The sequence below is a fragment of the Chlorocebus sabaeus genome, chromosome 12 (genome assembly GCF_047675955.1).
Source record: "Chlorocebus sabaeus isolate Y175 chromosome 12, mChlSab1.0.hap1, whole genome shotgun sequence".
NCBI classification, from domain to species: domain Eukaryota; kingdom Metazoa; phylum Chordata; class Mammalia; order Primates; family Cercopithecidae; genus Chlorocebus; species Chlorocebus sabaeus.
Genome location: NC_132915.1, coordinates 111,195,780 through 111,215,532, shown reverse-complemented (window position 1 = coordinate 111,215,532; position 19,753 = coordinate 111,195,780). Strand labels below are relative to the sequence as shown.

At 51.9% G+C, this 19,753-nt stretch overlaps 1 protein-coding gene across 2 annotated transcripts; it reads right to left on the bottom strand.

The window, feature by feature from the left end:
• Positions 1-11,833: 11,833 nt before the first annotated feature.
• Positions 11,834-18,841, bottom strand: LOC103239662 (ficolin-2). 2 transcript variants are annotated; one of them, XM_008005725.3, is made up of 8 exons: positions 18,698-18,838; positions 17,048-17,161; positions 16,332-16,385; positions 14,843-14,875; positions 14,249-14,376; positions 13,714-13,843; positions 12,968-13,102; positions 11,834-12,371 (listed from the first exon to the last, which is right to left on the bottom strand). In XM_008005725.3, exons 1-8 carry the CDS (start codon positions 18,795-18,797, stop codon positions 12,124-12,126), a joined length of 942 nt encoding a protein of 313 aa, XP_008003916.2. In that variant the 5' UTR covers positions 18,798-18,838; the 3' UTR covers positions 11,834-12,123. The 2 variants fall into 2 exon arrangements, with proteins under 2 accessions (XP_008003916.2, XP_008003917.2); XM_008005726.3 differs by lacking the exon at positions 14,843-14,875 and having other exon boundaries at positions 18,698-18,841.
• Positions 18,842-19,753: the final 912 nt, after the last annotated feature.

The following is a 19,753-nucleotide window of genomic DNA, read 5'->3' as shown; positions in this document are numbered from 1 at the left end:
TCTGTCTTGCTGGGCTGCCTTCTTCTTGAGCCATTGGATAGAGAGAGCAGTTTTTTTTGTTTGTTTGTTTTGTTTTTGTTTTTGTTTTTGTTTTTTTTTTACCAGCCTTTTGTTTTTTCATCTGTGACTATTGCTATTTTGAGGTTATTAGCTTCTTCAGGTCAGGCATATCTGTTATATTTATTGAGTGGAATAGGGTAAAAGTATGTCAACTCCGTATTACCAAAACCAGAAGCCTCTATTTTTCCCAATGGGTTTTCTCTCCATTGTTCAAAATGGAAGACTTTTATTGACCTGTCTTCAAGTTCACTGGCTCCTCTGTTATCTCTATTCTTGTATTGATTCTCTATGGGGAAATGTTATTTCTATTGCTACATTTTTCAGTTCTAAAATTTTCATTTGATTGATTTTGTAGCTTCTAGTTCTTTGATGAGACTGTCTGGCTTTCCATTCATTTCAAGAGTGTTTGTCCTTACCCCTTAGAGCATGGTTATAACAGCTGTCTTAAAGTCTTTAATACTTCTAGCACTTGGTCATATCAGGATTGGTGAATGTTGAGTGCCTTTTCCTTCAGAGTTGCTTACGTTTTCCTGGTTCTTTACATTCCTTGTGCAATTTTGGATGTGCCCAGGACATTTTGAATATTATGTTATGAGATTCTTTAAAAATATTCTGGGAAAATGTTGACTTTGTTGTTGTTTCAGCAGGCAATGCACCTAATTAAGCTTAGACTGCAACTTTTGTTTTGCTTTCCCTGTATGGGTTATTTACACAAATGTTGTGTTCTCTCTCCAATCTGTCTTTGTTACTTTTCAAATCACCACGTATTTGTGTCTTGTCCAGTGTCTGACGTGCTGCAGTGAACTCACTCCATTGTGGGAAGCATCATTCAAAAATGCCACGCAGCCCCAAAGATTTTCTGTTGTAATTCCCAGTGCTATAAATACAGGCTATCATGCCAGTGATCATGTTATGTTACATTGCAAAAATGATTTCGAGATGTTATTAAGATGGCTAATTAGTTGACATTGAGTTAATTAAAAAAGGGATTACCAGGGTGGGCCTAATCTAATCATGACAGCCTTTAAATGCAGAGAGTTTTCTCTGGCAGGTAGCAAGAGAGGAGTCAGAGAGATTTTCAGCATGAGGATGATTTGACACAATTCTGCGGGCTTTGAAGATGGAGGTTCATCTAGAAAGGACCCGAGAGTGGCCTCCAATAGCTGATAGCAGCTCTCAGCTGACAGCCAGCAAGAAAATGGGAACCTTATTCCTAAAACCACACAGAACTGGATTCTGACAACAACCTGAATGATTCTGGAAGCTGCTTCTCCCCCACATTCTCCAGCTGAGCATAAGGCTTGGCTTACACCTTGACTTCAGCTTTGTGAGACTCTAACCAGAGGACCTTGCTTTCTGAGCCCACTCAGACCCCTGACACACAGAACTGTGAGTTAATAAATGGGTGCCGTTTGCGGTAATTTGCTGTGCAGGAGTAGAATACTAACAGATCCACTTTGACTGCCATAGACATTATGAACTTTTTAAAGTGTTGATGTAGATCACTTGAAACCTAGCAATACTTTGTCTTCCTCCAACCCAGGTTTCATTTGCTTCTCCAGGCATGTTCTGGAAGTTAATATCCAGTTCCATTGCCAGAGATGGTCTACGCACCCATATGACTTAAAACCAGTTTGCAATTTTGGGGAAGAGCTGGTTTACTCGTAGGTGATCCTTACCTCTGGAATGCACACGTACATAGTTGTCAGGCTAAAGTGCAAGTTCCTTAACCTGAAACTCCATCCTTGGCAGGCTCTAAACATGTACCCTGGTCCCCTTCAGCCTGCTAAGTTGACAAAACTCCTACACAGACTTGAAAGCTTCTCTTTGAATGGTGAATGACCCCAGGCAAAGATACTCACAGATGCTCCACTCCCGGTTTCTATTTCTGCTGAATCTTATTCTGGTCATTCCTCATTACTTTGATTATCTCTAGTGCTTAAGAAGAGTATCTCTGAACTTTGTCCAGCTTTTTCAATTTCAAAAGGAAGTTCGGCCTTGTTTTCTAACCCATTATTACTGGAAGTAGAAGTCTGCACTTCCATTTCTATGTTCTAATTTTACACTTAGGTTTCCAGGTCACTAGAGCTTGCACATTGAGCATTTTTTTAAATGGCCACTTAATACTCACTGGAGGAAAAGGACATCCTCTTATTGCTGAACACTTAGAATCTATCCAGCGTTTCCTCTTATTGTTGAATACTGATATCCTAGCCAGTAATTAACACATTTATGTACATGCTGTTTTCTCTTATGTTGCATTTTTTCCCCAAGAGTAAGTTCTCTGGTGAGCTTACTGATTCAAAGGGTACAAACTTTTCTTTAAGATCCTATTGTGTCGTAAGGGACACTTATGAAACAGACTCAAGTCGTAATACCACATCCCCATAAAACAATCTATTTAAGGCAGGTAAATATTCACCATAATTAATTTGATCCTTATTCTGTGTTTAAAAAAAAATATTTGAGGTGGCTGTTGATTTGGATCACTCTCACCTTTATTCTGAGGGATGGGTGGGGGGCCTGGGGACACGTGGCCCACAAAAGGCTGGAGATGGTGTGGCAGGCAGGTTAACTTGTCATCTCTGTTTGATGTGCTGTCGTGTGGCTTCCTACCACAGCTCGTCAGCAGAGAAGAGGGACGGCTCTAGGCATCACCCACTGAGATTTTGGTTCTAAGAGTCTGGGATGGGGCCCCTGAATCTGTATTTTTCAGAGCCTCCCCAGGTGGCTCTGATGGACAGTCAGGTTGAGGAACCACTAGTGTGCTAGTTTCAGAGAGTCAAGTAGAAGGCCTGATGATTTTAGTGCAAGCAAACAAAACCCGGAGACCTTCTGGCTCATCAGAGCAAACTCATATTAAAGAAGACAGCAATCCTGGAAGGGAAAAGAGAGATAAACAAATTAACGCAAATGGGTTTCAATTAGAATCCAGGCTCACACAGCCCGGAGAAACAGGAGCTGGGAAGCCAGGTAGGTATCAGCCAAGACAAGTATTCATCAGAGCCAAGCATGCCGGATACGTAATGGCCGGTCCGGGTTTTGTTTTCGGTTTTGGGTGTGCGTTCTGTCCTTGACTCTCATGTCTTGGCCATCAGCCCAGTAGAGGCCCTTCCTGATGGTATGGGGTAAACAACTGTGGACTTCCCACCATACAGGTTGCTTGGCCCACTCCAAAGATTAGCTTTTATGGAGAAGCAGAGCTACATTTGACAAGAGGAAGACCTTCCAATGTCAGTCACCACCGTCCCAGGCCACACCAATCTGGTGCCTGCTCATGACAGTAGTGAGTTTCTTGTGTCTGTGGGTCTGCTGGGAGCTGCAGAGGCACTGAGTCTAGTTTGGCGTGGCAAGATCACCCAGAGCAGCTGCCCCTTAATTTCCAGTTCTCAGATTTGATGATTTATGTTTCAACCCCAATTAAATTATAGAGCACCCATCCCGTCATGGAAAGCACAGTGCTCTGGGAGGGCCCATTTGCTACCTTGGGACAGATGGACATTTCCAGATTGTCGTTGGCTCTGCCGGCTTCCCGGCTGGGACTTCTGCCACATCGTGGGGTGGGCGTGTGAGCTTCCAGCCTCCTGTAAAGCTGCAGGAATCAGATAATTGGCCGCCCCCTACCCATATGGCCTCAGGCTGATGAGCCACAGTGACAATGAAAATCAAACTGAGTAGCTCCAGTGCAGCTAAAGAAATCAGTAGGAGGCCAACTTGGCACAAAGCCCAGAGTAAGTTTTTGAACCAGCTCTCCTCGCCTGGGCCACCTCTTTGTAAAGATAAGAAACAGCAGCTATTTTAACAGGCAATCTTAATATCTCAGGGCTGAAATACAATGCAAGTTTGTTTCTTGCCCAGATCATAGTCCAGGGCAGGGCATGGTGACAAGAATCACTCCTGCAGTGATTCAAAACCCCAGATTTCTTCTGGGCATCTTCTTTTCTGAGATAGAAATTTGGTTCATATTTGACTCAGATTTGATGCACTTCTTTGCTAATTTATCCCCATGCCTCCCTGTATCTCTCATCTTAAGGAAGTATTTCTTGAAGTTTTCAGGCTTGAGCAGGAAGGATCTTTACTACAATTCTAAGTCACTCTGTTCAAAACAACATATTCCATTGATCCTTCTTACCCTAGTGCTTTTAAAATCTCATCTCTTACTGTTTGGAGTCTAACAATGTTCAGGCATTTTCCAACTCTGAGAGATTTCCAGTTCCTAGACTCTTTAATCCATTTTATTCCTGCTTGCTAAGTTCTTTTCTAAGCTCTTCTTTCTCTTGTAACACCTAGTCAGTCAGTCAATTAAAATAAACACACACTGAAAATTCTGTTTTTCAAGCTGCTCCCGTGGGGCTAGAAGAGATGTTCCAAGGAACTGCCTCCCAAGTTATTGAAGGCAACACGTTCATCAAACAAAACTCTGCAGCCCTCCACCCACCATGTGGCTGCCAGGCCGGTGCCTTGGATTTTAGGTGTTTGTTGCCACGCTCTTGCACTTCCAGTACCAATCTCTGCATGAGTCAGTGTAAGTACCAATAGCTGCTATAACAAAGAACCCCTCAGGATCACAATGTCATCATTTTCCCTTGTGCTGCAATGCAGGGCCCATGTGGTGCAATGCAGGTTTACAGAGGGTTTTGGGGATCCCCACCAGGACCTGGGACTGAAGGTTTGGGGGGCCAATTTAGAAAGGGGTCTGCATAATCTCTGCGAACATCCCATTGACTAAATCTCCATCATATAGTCTCATTTAACTGCAAGACAGGTTTAGAAAAGCAGCCTTCTTGTACCCTCAGGAGGGAGAAAAACAGGTTTGGTGAACATATAACATCATCTCTGTCTCAATGCCACAAGGCATGCCTTTTATAAACAACAATAATGAGAGATTCTCCTGGAGTGATGGGAGCACGTACAGTAACGATGCAGCCATCTTCCCCATGGGTTTGCCATTTGTGTATGGATTGGAATGTGAACTGTCTGTATTTGCACTTAAATTTGGACCTCCATCTGATGCAGGGCAGGTGAGCCCCAAATTGGGGCTTAGCCCAGGAGGGTTCTTGGCTTCACCCAGGAAAGAATTCAAGGGTGGGCTGGGGGCATCAAACAGCAACTTCTACTGAAGCGGCCACGTACAGCAGTAACCGAGGTACTCTCCTTGCAGAGCAGGGCTCCCCAGAGGCAGTGTGCCCAGAGCAGCAGCTCAGAGACAGTTCTGCAGACATACTTATACCCACTTTTAACTATATGCAAATTAAGGGTGGTTTATACAGAAGTTTCTAGGAAAAGGATGGTAACTTCTGGGTCCTCAAGTCATTGCCATGGAAAGGGGTGGTAACTTCTGGGTGTTGCTGCGGCAATGGTAAACTGACATGGCACCCTGGTGGGTGTGTCTTACGGAAAGCTGCTTTCACCTGGGTCCTGTTTTAGCTGGTCCTCAATCTGATCCAGTGTCCAAGTCCCTGCCTCCAGAGTCACATCCTGCCTCCTAACTCTCTCTCTCTCAGGTCAGACAGGCAGTGAGAAAGTAACTGGGAAGTTCTGGCTCCTCTAAGGATTCAGGAGAACTTCAGGCTGAGCCTGGAAGAAAGAAACAGGACAGGACTCACTGGAGCCACTGCTTTGAGTCTTCCATTTAGGCCGTTTGTCTGATGCTATTGGAAAAGGCCTCATGCTCCTGGTGAGAGGACAGCCTCCTTCAGAGCAGGAATTCACTGCTCTGTACTCCAGACAGGGCTGGGCACCTAGCAGATGTTCCATGGGGGTAGCGGGAGAAGGGCTTGGCTTAGTCTTTCTTCACTAAGTGATTAGTGTCATTCTGGTGAAGAAAAGAGAAGGTGAAGGTCAGTCAGGCAGGTGTCCTGAACTCTGTGTCTTCCCTGACCTTGAGGATAGGGCATCCAGGGTTTTGGGGATTTTTCACCTGTTGCATCTGACTGGGGTCACTGAGACTCCTCTTAGGACAACCGACCATCCTGGTGGCTGGGGCTTTTTCAGGAGATGGGATGTTCAGTGCCAGAACTGGGCAGGCCCAGGCTCACTGGGATAAGTTGGCCACCCCACTCTTTGTGACTACGGGCTACTGCGAGAGGAAAGAAGCCTAGGACACAGAGGAATAAATGGACAAGAACAGACACCCAGAGAGGCTGGGGACAAAGAGATGGGAGGGGCCCTCAGTGCCCAGGAGCCTGGAACAGCGATGCCCTCCTAGTGTGGGGTCACCTCCCAAAACGCACAGTTCATACTCTGTAGCAGGCCATGTTTTCTGCCTGTTACTCCCCACTTGCCTTTGGCCACTTCCCAGAATGCTGTTTCCAGCTCTCCATTCTCGTTCCCCAGCAGTGTTTCCATCTAGGTTCCTGTAAAGTGCAAAACTCAGAACTCAGGGCACAGGTGTGGAGTGATCTATGCAGAGGCGAGTATGGCATCTTCCTTGTTCTAGATGTCAGGCCTTTGTGAATGCAGCCTAAAATCACATCCCACCTTTGGTGAGCAACATCACGCTCTGCCTAGAGCCAGCTGAGCCTGGAATCCACAAGACGGCCCTTTCCTGGAATCCACAAGATGGACCTTTCCCGGTTCTTTTTTTTATAAATTGCACTTAAGGCATGGAGGCATTGGAAGAACTCAGAAACCCATGGTGAAGGGAAGGGAAAGGGCAGGGGACACGGGGGTTTGGGTCGATGGAGGCAAGAACCACCTGGTTTCAGGGTTTGGGTGCCTGTCAGTCACAGCTCCCAACAATCAGCTTATTGGAGGGAGACAGTGTCCCTCAGGCCAGGAAAGAGAGAAGAAGAGAGCCAGTTCTCCCTCAAGCAGATTCTGAAGGCAATAAAGGCAGGCAGCCTGGCCTCTGCGCTGACCTCAGGGAGCCCGCCCTGGCTCGTGTGGGCAGCAGGGAGGGAGCCCTTTGCTGGAGCCTGGCCCACATCAGGTGGCTCCATCCTCCTCTCCCAGGTCTGGATACACAACAGAGTCAATCCCTGCCCGCCACTCCTATGCCAGGGCACAGCTCGCAACACCCTCAACAGAACAGCCTGGACTCAGTCCAAGGAGACAGGCAGGTGACAGCAGGTGTTGGGGGCAGGCCAGGCAGGGCTGGAGCCCACAACAGAGACCTATAGCCAAGGGCTCCTGCGTCCAGGGGAGGCCTCACGGGCAAGGGCTGTCAGCTGAGCAGGTAGTGCCATAGGAGGAGGACTGGCAGCTGGGCCAGGTGGGTGATGCTGTGCACATTGCAAACCCAGTGTGGGAGCACATTCTTCTTACTCCCCAGGTCCTTCAAATCCACCCTGTCGTCCCATGTCTCCACGCGACAAGGAAGATTCAGAGAGGTCAGGTCACTGATCAAGGCCCCACAGCCCAGGTCTCTGAGGGCAAAATGCCACGCACTTCACCAGCTGAAATGAAGAGACTTTGCTTTTGAATGAGGCAAGTTCTACTCTGACACCCTGCCTGGGAGCACAAACCACACATAATGCCGTGTGGCCAATGTCTCTGTAAACATGTACCAGCAGCTGAACAGGACCAGGGACCAAAGGGCACCAGGCAGAGCCACCAGCACCAAGGCTAGGAGGCCTCACAGAGACCCAGACTTGGGTCGGTTCCTCCTGAAGACTGGACAGGAAGTGAGGTGGGGATCAGGCTGCAGCAAATCCATTGCCCGAGGGCTGAAAGTCTCTGGGTGCAGGATGGAAGAGTCCTAAGTTCCACAGGAGGCAGAGCACAGGGAAGACAAAACCAGAAACCACAGATTCTGGAGAGGTGAAGGTGAGTGACAGTGAGGTCTGGAGCAGGTGTAGCAGGGGCAGCATGGAGAATGAGGATCCCAGGGAAGGGTCAGGGTGTGCTCCCATTCCCAGAGGGCATCACACCTTCATGGAGAGAGTCCTCGGAGGTGGAGGACTGCCGTGGGCCTGGATGTGTTAAATGGCCCTCTCTCCTGTAGAGAAGCTTTCTGGGTATGCCCCTTCACCTTCCTGATACATCGGGTTCCAGCCCTGCAGGGCGGGTTCCTTTCTCATCCTAAGGACGGGGGCCTTCCTGATGTTGCAACCACCCAATGGGTTGGCCTTGCCTGCTGCCCAGACAGAGCCAATTTATCAAGGCAGGGGAATTGGAATAGAGAAAGAGTAATTCATGAAGGGCGGCCGTGCAGGATACCGGACTAGAGTTTCATTATTACCAAATCAGTCTCCCCTAGCATTCAGGGATCGGAGTTTTTAAGGACCACTTGGTAGGTGGGGAGAAAGCCAATGAGCCAGGAGTGCTGATTGGTCAGGGTTGGGGGGAAGCCAATGAGCCAGGAGTGCTGATTGGTCAGGATTAGGGAGAAGCCAATGAGCCAGGAGTGCTGATTGGTCAGGGTTAGAGGGAAGCCAGTGAGCCGAGTGTGCTGATTGGTCAGAGATGAAATCATAGGGAGTCCCCACTGTCTTCTTGCACTGAGTCAGATCCTGGGTGGTGCCACAAGATCAAATGAGCCAGTTTATCAATCTGGGTGGTGCCAGCTGAGCCATCAACTGCAGGGTCTGCAAAATACCTCAAGTACTGACTTTTGGAACAGTTTAGGGAGGGTCAGAATCTTGTAGCCTCCAGCTGCATGATGCCTAAACCATAATTTCTAATCTTGTGGCTAATTTGTTAGTCCTACAAAAGCAGTCTAGTCCCCAGGCAAGAAGGAGGTTTTGAGAAAGGGCTATTACCATCTTTGTTTTAAACTATAAACTAAATTCTTCACAAAGTTAGTTCAGCCTATGCCTAGGAATGAACAAGGACAGCTTGGAGGTTAGAAGCAAGACGGAGTTGGTTAAGTCAGATCTCTTTCATTGTCTCAGTCATAATTTACAGTGGCGGTTTCAATGTCAGTTACTCCAGACAAAGCAAGGCTTCACAGCTTTGGAACAAGCATCCTTATCTAGACCCCAAGAGAGGGTTCTTGGACCTCCCACAAGAAAGAATTTGGGGCAAGTTCATAAAGTAAAAGCAAGTTTATTAGAGAAGTAAAGAAACAAAAGAACAGCTACTCCATAGGCAGAGAAGCTCTGAGGACTGGTAACTGGCTATTTGTATAGTTATTTCTTGATTACATACTAAACAAGGGGTGGATCTTTCATGAGTTTTCCAAGAAAGGGGCAGGGAACTGAGGGTCCCTCCCTTTTTCAGACTATACATGGTAAGTTCTGGAAGTTGCCATGATGTTTGCAAACTGTCATGGGAGTGTCTTTCTACGTGCTAATGCATTATAATTAGCATATGGTGAGCAGTGAGCACGACCAAAGGTCACTTTTGTCACCATCTTGGTTTTGGTAGGATTTGGCCGCCTTTTTTCCTGCATCCTGTTTTATCAACAGGGTCTTTATGACGTGTATCTTGTGATACCCATCCTGCCAGCCTCTTGTGACTAAGAGTGCCTCACCTCCTAGGACTGCAGCCCAGCAGGTCTCAGCCTCATTTCCCTCAGCCCCTATTCAAGATGGAGTCTGGCTCGAACGCCTGTGTCACTCCCAGCCTGACCACAGAAACCACAGTTATAGTTAAGAATCTAGGGTCTAGTGGGCACAGGCCCACTGCCAGGTGCTGTCCCTTCTTCCAGTCCTCCGGACAGCAGAGGCCTGAGACCTCTGAAAATCAGGAAGGGAGGCGGCGGTCCCCAGCAGAGGGACAGGGACAGCCCAGCCCTGGGGACACTCTTGACCTTGGCTCAGGTCCCAACCTGGCTCAGCCCCCTGCTCTGGAGGGAGACAGACACCCCGAGGCAGCACTGGTGACATGCAGGAGCCAGGTCTCTCGGGAGATGGGAGAAGCAGGCACCTGCAGCTCCAGGCACCCGCCCAGTGCCAGTTGGTCCTACAGAGCCCTTCTGATGCCTGCCTCAGTTACACCTCCCAGAGGCCCCGCAGGTGCACGCATACACACATATGCCCATGTGATGCACATGTCATGCAAATACATTTATGTGACATTAGGTTAATTACACACGCCTCCATGACCTCCCTGTGCTGTGTTAACCACACAAGTCCCCGACATACTGACTGCATTTTTACAAGTACTTTTTCTTATCCCAACAAATCCCCAAAGTTTGAGAGTATTTATACAGTATAGCAAAGCTACATTAAATATTTAGAAAAAGTTACTTTTTAGCTCCTCTCTCAATTAAGAAAATTTTAAAAACAAGATTTTAAAAAATCTCTGGCTTGTCAGGCTAAAAATATTTCTTTATTTAATAGCTTTATTTTAGCCTTCCAGAATAATGCCATCATAGATTCCAGAGAGGACCCCGTTTCTAGAACTCGAGGGTCAAGATTTGAGAGGAATTCCCAGTTCCTCCCTTTACAGTTGAGTGAGGTGCATGTTTTCCTCATTTCAGTCTCCTATTGGAGATTGAAATGCCCAGAATGGGGGGTGGACGGCACTGAGGGGAGGTCTCATCGTGACTGTGGCCCAGGGTGTGTGGCTGAGCTCTTTGCTGCCCTAGAAGACCGCCTAGCACTGAATGGCTGAAGTATGAGGCTGCAATGCATGTAAAGTCAGTACCTGTCAATGATGTGTCATCCTGTCTAAAAGCTAGGGACCCAGGTCTATGAGAAAAGAGACGTCTGGGTGTAATTTCCTGGGGCAGCACCCCATCATTTAGTTATAAACCCTCAGGTTTGACAGCTTGCTAGTTTCTGTCCTGAGGACGGGTCAGCCCCCTGGGTGGGTGGTGTGGCCCCCTCCTGCGGGCCCAGGAAGGAAGGGCCATGCCCAGGGCTGTCCCTGCTTCCCCCTGTCCTGGCTCATCCCAGGCCTTGAACCCAGAGTGAGGAGGGAAGGTGGGGATGGCTCACGGAGGGTGAGGCCGGAGCTGCGTCCTGATCTTCATGGTGCACACCCTCCAGGAACTCAGAGGAAACGGTGCACATCCCCCAGAAGTCCCAGACGCTCAGCCCTCCCCATGACTTGCGTGGGGCTTAGACCAGCTAAGACCCAGGAGGGACCCTTGTAGGGGAAGGAGGGGGCCCACATTAAAAAGCTCAGGGAGGGATCATGGCCTCCTTGGACCCTTCTGGATCCTCTCTGAGTAGAGGGTATAGGACAGGGGCTGGGCTGTTATGAGAGGGAGCAGGGACCCAAACAGCCGGACAAGGGTCAGCACTGGCCGATGCTGGGGTGCGGAGCCTCCAAAAGCCTCATCAGGCTGAGCTGGCCGGGGACTGGGGACAGGGGATGGGTCCTCAGGGGGACCAGGAGGTGGCAAGAGGAGAAGGCCAGGTGCCGTCCTCACCAGACACAAACTCCTGTGCTAATGCACTTTGCTCTCTTGCAGGCGGCTTGCCCTAGACAAGCAGGTGGAAGGGCCCTTGGCTTCCTGATTCTAACTGCACTGGGCTCAGCTGCAGAGCAACTTTGGGCTGGACACTCATGGCCAAAAGGAGGATTCTTCCCGCCTCAGGAGTGCTCGGGTCCCTCGCACCTGCCTTATGTAACCACTCTCTCCGTTTTGATAAGGGAGTCACAGGCACACTCCTGCTTTGGCTTGTGAGGAAGTAGCGAGCAGGTCCCACGAATACCCAACAGAGCAGGCGACAGGAAGCCTGGGTGATGGGGGTGAGTGGGCAGAGCTGCGGCTGGGAGGCTGGGGGCCTTGGACAGGCAACAGCATCTCTGAGTGCAGGAGAAACCTCCTCTCCAATGCGCCTTCTCACTTCCCCACCATCCAGCTCACAGGGAAACCCAGATGGTCGAGCATTTAGCCTGCCCAGGGACCCGAGCAGGGCTGCACTCTGAGCCCATCACAGCGTCAAAGTCTTATATTTGTTCTTAAGGAAGGTTCCTGCTGGCATGGTCAGAAACATATTCTTACTCATTGCCAAGGAAAGACAGAGGTTTGAGATGAGTTAATGTCACAAATCTGGAAGGGCCAATTGTGGAAACAGAGCAGGATTTGAACCTCTTCCGCACAGCAAGACAAACGCAATTTAGAATCACGACATGTGTTTCTTTTACAAACCCTAGGGCCAAGCTCCCAACCCTACCCCCCACCAACTATGTGTGGAGGCGTCCTGACCCTGAGGCCGGCCTGGGCTAGGCAGGTCGCACCTTCATCTCTGACACCTTGTAGCTGTAATTGTATCCTTTCCCCGACTTCCAGTTGATGCCATTTGCAAAGCTGTCGTGAGCCCCCCTGAGGTAGCGACCATTCAGGTTTGACACATGGCAGGTTCTATACCACCAAGCTCCCTGATACATCACAGCACAATTTCCGGTGTTAAGGTCATTGTCCTGGTCTTTGGTGGAGAAGGAGTGGTTGTTGTGGGATGTCAGGGAATCACCTGTGCAGGAGGAAATGTGAGCATCATTACAGGCAGTAACATCGTTATAGGCAGTATAAGTCTTTATACCTGAAGCCTGGCCTGGTGTGTCCTCCATGTATGGTTAAGCAGGTTGTGCACTGCACAATCCAAGAAGTGCAATCCGTGACTCCAGTGAATACTATCCTGCTGTTGGCAGTGGTTTTGGCAATTTGTCTTTAGGTCTAGCCCTGCCACCGAATGTGTACTATTTTATTTCACAGAAGAACAGGAGGCAGGGGTCGGGATCATCATTCTCTACTCTGGATTCCACCATGGCAGACCCCTTCCAGCCACGCCCCACAGAGATATCAGCTGCTGTCCGTGTACATAGGTCCCTGCTCTGCAGAGGCTTCCTTCCTACCAGATGTCCTTGCTGGGGTTTCTGGAGTCATGTACTGATGTGTCCCGTGACCCCCACGCTACACAGAGCACAGACGTTAGTGTCTGCATGTAGAGACGGACAAACCGGCTCAGAGAGGTGAGGCCGCAAGGCCGTCAGGACACTGAGCACGCTCTCTCCACTTCCCAAACCCCCCTCAGAAGCCCAGGCCGCACAACCCCAAGCAGACACTCACCCGCACTGCCCTCCACAAAGGCCCCCAGGACCAGATTGTACTTCTCCTTCTCGTCGGCCACCTTGAATGATCTGTACTTAGCAAACTGGTGGTTGTCCTCAAAGTCCACCAGGTCTACACGGAGCTCGCTGGTTCCTGTTAGAGGAGGGTTTCAGGGTCCCACCAGAAGGACCCTCTGCCTTTAGACATGGGAGCTGGGGATCTGGGGCAGAGCCTGGAAGGAGCTCTGGACTCCATGGAGGCAGAGGGCGGAGAGCACCGCAGCTTCCCCAGGGCTTGTGTAGCTCTGACCCGGCAGGGTGAGCTGAGCAACAGGGCGAGACTCTAGACTCCCAAATCCTAGCAGATTAGAGGCAGAGTTGGGGTTGGGCCCAAACTCCACTACGGGGCCGCTGTGTCCTTCCTTCCCACTCTCAGATTCTGAGATGCCAGTGGGGCCAAGACCTGAAGAGGCCTTCAGCCCAGAGCTCTAACCCTCTCCTGTCCCGATGCCGCCACAGCCTGCGGCAGGGGACGCAGCCCTCGGAGGTCCCGGTGCCACCCTGAGTGTGCTCAGGGCCCGATCCCCTGTGAGGCAAGCAAGCACTGACAGCTGCGGTGAGGGAGGCACGCTGGGGCTTCGCCTAACCTTGCAGACGGGAGGCTGTGGGCTAAGAGACGCTTATGTTCCAGGCAGCCCAGGCCTAAGGGGCAGGGGCACCCCCATTCAGGGCCCCCTGACCCCCAAGCCCTAGCAGCGGCCCTACCCCGGGCGGTCAGGGCGTGGATATTGTCGTTCCCCAGCCAGAACTCCCCGAGCTGACTGCCGAAGCCCTGCTTGTACGCGGCCCAGTCCCGGTAGAAGTCCACGGAGCCGTCCACCCTCCGCTGGAAAACCTGTGGAAGAGCCAGGGGACAGGAGCCAGGGGGACAGACTGACGTCCCACAGCACGGGGGACCCGCCCTCCAGAGGAGCAGCATTTGTAGTTGGCAGAGCATCGCAGGCTGGGGTCCCCACACGCCCACCTGCTCTCCTCACAGACCCCACGGGATGAAGGAGGAAATGGGGGCTCAGAGAGGGGAGGCAACAAGCCCCAAGGCACACAGCAGGAGAGCACCAGGCCCCTCCCAGCCTCCCCCACGGCCTAGACTTTTACCCACAGGTCACCTCCCCCATCATCTCTGTCCCCGACCAGGGGAATAGAGAATTCCAGAGTGTGTTCTCCAGCCAGGTGTGCAGCCTGGACTCCGGGTCTCCCAGGCTGACCGCCTCTGCCCAGGGCCCCTCAGTCCCCCACTCACGGTCCAGCCCCCTCCGTCCATGTCCATGTCACAGAGCACAGTCAGGGGCCGGCAGTCAGGCAGGTAGATGGTGTACCAGCCGCTCAGGAAGTGCCCTCGGTTTAACAGGTCCTTGCAGGTGTGTGGGCCTGAGAAGAGAACCCAGGGAGTGGCTGCAGGACAGGGGCCTTGGGCAGGGCAGGGGCAGTGAGAGGGAGGCCCAGGAGGGAGGAGCAGGGCCATAGGCGTCTGTATGAACAGAGCAGAACTCTGAGGACTAGACAGGGACACGGCCCCCAGGGCCACGCAGCTGTGATGGCCACACCCAGTCGGCCTGACCCTCCCACCTCCCAGTGTCACCCCCACCTTCGGCTCCTGGGCACCCAGCCTTCTGGGGTAGATTAGAAGATAGGAGAAAATTGCCATGGAATGTATGTAAGTTGTCTGGACAATATTTGTCACTTCCTTGAATAATTAGAGGACAAGGAAACAGGCAAGCAACCATTTTCTTTTGTTCCTATTTGTCACTTCATTCCGGCAGTGGCGTCGTATGACCCTGAACTTCCAGACAAGAACAGCCACAAGCCGTGGGGGAAAGTGGGGATGGCCAGTCACCTGTCAGGCATGGCTGGGGCTCCCCAGATGCTCCTGTTCGTGGATGAGAAAGGACACACGTGTCACAGTTTGGAAATCAGAGCCCTTCAGCCCCCACTGGTCCACGGACACTGCGTGGAAAGTGGAGACCATTTTCTGGGCCTCCCCAGGAGGAGATGGTACGGGTCCAGTCAAGGAGTCCCTGACCCTGCTTCTGTTGACCAAATTTTTCTTTCCCTCGAGGGTTGCCTACACTGGCCCCTCCACCACATGCACCCCTTTGGGAGGTCCCTGGGGAAGGAGACGCCCCCATTCCAGAGACTGCTGAGGTCTCCACATGCCAAATAGAGGAAGCCTGGATCTTCAGGGTTCTCCTGAGGTCCCAAGGCCTGCAAACAGCCCATCTTGGTGGACACGGTAATATGATGGGGGTAGGGTTGTTTGGGGTCTGGGCACCAACCCTGCATATTTTACGTTTAGACACAACCCATGACTGAGCCTGGGGTTTGGTGAGTGTAGGGTGGTCTTATTCTGCGTAGGTCTGTGGGTAAAGGTGAGTGAGTAAAGGGAGCTTCAATTTCCGACTGCATATTTCTCTGATTCTTCAAAATATTCCTCAAGAAAATATATCAGGAAATTCTTTGTTTTAAAGCAGAGAATTTCTAGTAATTCTGTATTTGGAGCTTGTTGGCATGGTTCTCCAAGCCATCTGGGGCTGATCCTGGTTTTCGAGCAGAGTCAGGAGGAGGGGACAAGACAGGGCCTCGTGCTCAGGGGACAGAGGCCAGGACTGAGTGGGTCTCAGAGGAGTGAGCAGACACTCCCATCCCAAGCCCATTTCCACTTTCGAGGAACAGGATTTGGCCTCAGACCCACCCTCAGGGCAGATGCTCCTGCATTGAAAACCTTCCCCTACCTGAGAACCTCTTCCCCCATACAGACAGCCCCCCACTAAGGACCCCTCCCCACACTGCAAGTCCCTCCCCCAATAATCAGAACCTCTCCCCCATCCCAGAATCTCTCCCCCATACTGACAGCTCCTCCCTCCATGCCGATAACACCTCCCCACAACCTGCCCACCGGGAACCCCTCCCCCAACACACACCCCAAGAACCTCTCCCTACACCACCAAGAACCCCTCTTCCGACACTGAGAATCCAGCTCCCACAATGAGGACCCCACTCCCCCAAACTGAGACCTCCCACATACATTGAGAACCAGCTCCCATACTGATGACCCCACTCCCCCAAACTGAGACCCCCCACATACATTGAGAACCAGCTCCCATACTGATGACCCCACTCCCCCAAACTGAGACCCCCCCACACACATTGAGAACCAGCTCCCACACTGAGACCCCTGCCCTGGACTGAGCCCCAGGAGCCCTGTCTGGGCAGGTGTTGGCTCCCGTGGAGGACAGCGTGGCAGCCCCGGAAGACCCGCCCACGTTCCTCTGCAGCTGGGTCTGGAAGGGCCTCAAAGCCCCCCCTCACTCTTGTCCCCTCCTTACCGTTGGACCCAGGTGGTCCTGCCTTCCCAGGAGGTCCAGGGGGGCCGCGTTCTCCTGCAATTTCCAAAGACACTGCCTTGAGCAAAACTCCCACCCTGGAGCTGGCGGCTGTCATTTCCAATCATGACCATGACCCTGCTCGTGCTACGATGTGACTGTGGCCCCGCCCGGGCTTGCCCATCCTGCACCAGAAGGTTCTAGACCCAGGACCCAGGCCTCACAGGGCTCTCCTGTTCACTCAGGGGCCAGGAGCTGGAAATCCAGAAACCATGGGTGGAATCCTGGCTCTTTTCTTTCCAAGTGTGAGAACAGAGGGAAATCCCTGGACTCTTTGAGCCCCAGTTTCCTCATCTGAGACAGGTGGAGAAGAGTGTCGTGGCCTCCGTGTTGAGGTGGGAAGGTGGAGGGAAATAGACCTTAGAAGTCGTGCCGGTGGCCTAGCAAAGCTGGAATTGGATCAAGGACTAGGAGACAGAGCTACAAAAGCATGTCCAAATGTGAGCTCATGAAATAGTTAAGAAAGACACTCCCTCCATTTCAGAACCTTGTTGGGCCCTAGAAGTCAGCTCTGCTCCTGGCTGTAGCAGGGACTGGACCCAGGCTCTCGATCCAGGAACCACGGGGGAGGGTGTTGCCCAACTCAGCATCTAATTTCAAAAAGAGCGAGAGCCAGTGCCCCCCGCCATGCCTGGCCTCCTGATTCGGCCCGCACGTACCTCTCTTTCCATTGATGCCTGCCTCTCCCTTGGGCCCAGGGGCCCCGGGCAGCCCCGGGCAGCCTCGGAGAATGGTGAGCTTGTCAGAGCCCTCCAGGCCCACCACCTTCACCTCTGCAAAAAACAAAGGTGGTCACTTAGTGTCACCTGGGCCTGAAGACTCCACTGAGCCACAGACACACCACTCAACTGAAAGGCACCTGCCACCTTGGTGACATCAGGACTGGGCAGATGGCTATAGCCACAGCCACCTCCCTCACCTGGAGGGTCACCTGGAAAGGAGGTTTTCCTGCTCTGGTGGCCACTTGGTCTGTCCTCACCTCTCGGGCACTGGTCAGGCAGGAAGGTGATTTGGGGCAGAACCCCGGCCTTGGAGGCTACCCTGCCCGAAGGCAAGCCTAACTTCCTCAGTACTGTGTGTCCTGAAACAAGTCCCTTAACCCCTCTGAGCCTCTGTTTCCTTATCTACCTAGGGGTGCAGGTTCATTTCAGCTCCTACCATTTAGGATAGCATCCTAATCTCGTCTGTTCTGTAATCAATATCAGGTGAGAAGGTCAGGGAGCGAGGGCTACCATCGCGACTCCCACGCCTGATTTTGGAACAGATCTGAGAATGGATGGGCTCCTGTGGGTCCACCTCGTTCCTCCACAGAGGGAGGTGTCCTTCAAGGACACAGAACAAGTTGGTGCAAAACTAGAACTGGAATGCAGCTTTGTTGTTTTTAGATACCTCAAATTCAAGTTAGTGTGTTATGAAAATAACACGGGCTATTATTTGATCGTTTAGAAACTCTAGAAGTGTTTAAGAAGAAAATAAGGCCACCCTAACCCCACCACTCCACAACGAGCCACCAGGAGTTTCCAAGCGAATCTCTGCTGTTGCTGGCCTGTGTCACACTTCACTCCACCGATGGCTTCTTGAATGTGATGCCAGCCACAGCACACCCCAGATCTCTGTGTCTCACATGCATTCCAGAAATCCCGACACGGATCTCTGCAAGCATCGGGAGCGTCACAATTCCTGACCCTCCATCCCAGCCTCAGGTGGATGAAGTCAGGACCTGACTCCAGGACCTGCATTTTCAACCTGCCCTCCCATGCATTGAAGCCCATGGTTTGGCACCGGAGTGTCCTCTTGGGAACCCCGAAGGAGGTCCAGAACTCATGGGGACAATGCCACCTTTATTGTACCACATCAGGGACACCATGGGAAATGTCATCTCCAGAGCCCAGCTGGACGGAAAGGTCCCACAGTGCTGGTTGCTCATCCCCGCCTGACACCCTGTCTCTCCGTGATGGTGATCATGGCAGAATATCTGACTGGTATCTGTCCAGCTGGCACCACAAGCCCCACCTCCCCACACAACATCATGACTGCGCTTTTTACGCTTAGAGGGGGACATGTGGCCCAGGGAGGTTGGAAACCTGCCTCAGTTTCCATTATGGGAGGGCAAGCAGAAGCAGCCCCGTCTCTGAGATGCCGCATCCATTCAGGCCTCTGCATTTGTTCCCATAGGATGAAGTGTGCAGAGCTGCTGTTTTGCTGGACGATGCACCACATGGCCTGGTGCAAGGCCTGGAAGCCAGGAAGCCACCAATCATGAAGCTGCCAGCTTTCAGGGATGAGAAGTTTCCAACAAGTGCCCTTACCTGGACAGGTGTCTGCCGCCTGGACAGCCCAGGCCAAGCCCAGGAAAGTGAGCAGCAGGGTGGCAGGGCCCAGGACCCTCACAGCTCTGTCCAGCTCCATCTCTTCTGTTCTTTGCTTCAAGAGGTCCCTGTGCTCTTATAGGGCTGGAGGAGCCAGCCTCCCTCAGACTCCAATTTCTCATCTTCCGAGTGACAGCCGCTTCCTCTCCATGGGCTTGGTGACGCCAGCAGGAGGTGCGAGATCATCTCCAGGGCTGCTCCCTTCCCCTCCGCCCCTTGGGGATACCATGGCGACTCTCGTCCCTGCAGGGGGACGGTCTCTTTCCAGGGAACAGGCTGACTTGCTTGTGGCCTTGCGCAAAGCCCAGGCCCATCCTCCCACCTTTGTTCGGCAGTGAGCAGATGACACCATGAGCTGAGAACGGGGAACAAGGAAGGTTTGCTAAAGACGTTCTGCTTCAGAGAGGTCTCTCTCCCTTATCCGAATACCCAGAGTCCTCGTGGCCAGAGCTGGTCATGGGCCTCCGGTGTGGGCCTTACATAGTAACCCTCATCACGCCATGAGCAGACTTGGGACGTTCCTCAGGAGGCTTGGAAACTGCCACTGTGAGGTCCAGGCAGGCTGCCAGGGTGAAAAAGAGAGGAAAATGCGTGTGTGTTCACCGTTTCCTGGGGCAGTACGTAGAGCACAGTGGCACACAGGAGGGAAAGGACAGAAGGGTGGGGAGCCTGGGGGACTATGACCCAGGTGCACGTCTGAGGGGGAGACCTTGAGGGTGAATGCAGGGGCTTAGCCTGTAGGGAGGATGAGAGCAGGCGAATTTCACTCCTAGGGCCCAGGGAACCGCTTGAGCTCTGAGGCCAGGCATCCCACCTGTAGGATGGCTGTGGACGTCAGTGGTTGTATTCGCCTTTTGGAGAAGAGCTGGCCTGAAGGTGCACTCTCACCTGGGACTGAGCCAGGTTAGAGACAGTAGCAGGTGGGGCCCCAGAGGTCGTATACTTAAAGTCCCCAGAGACAGAACCGGCACTGCACCTCCCACTACCACCACCGCA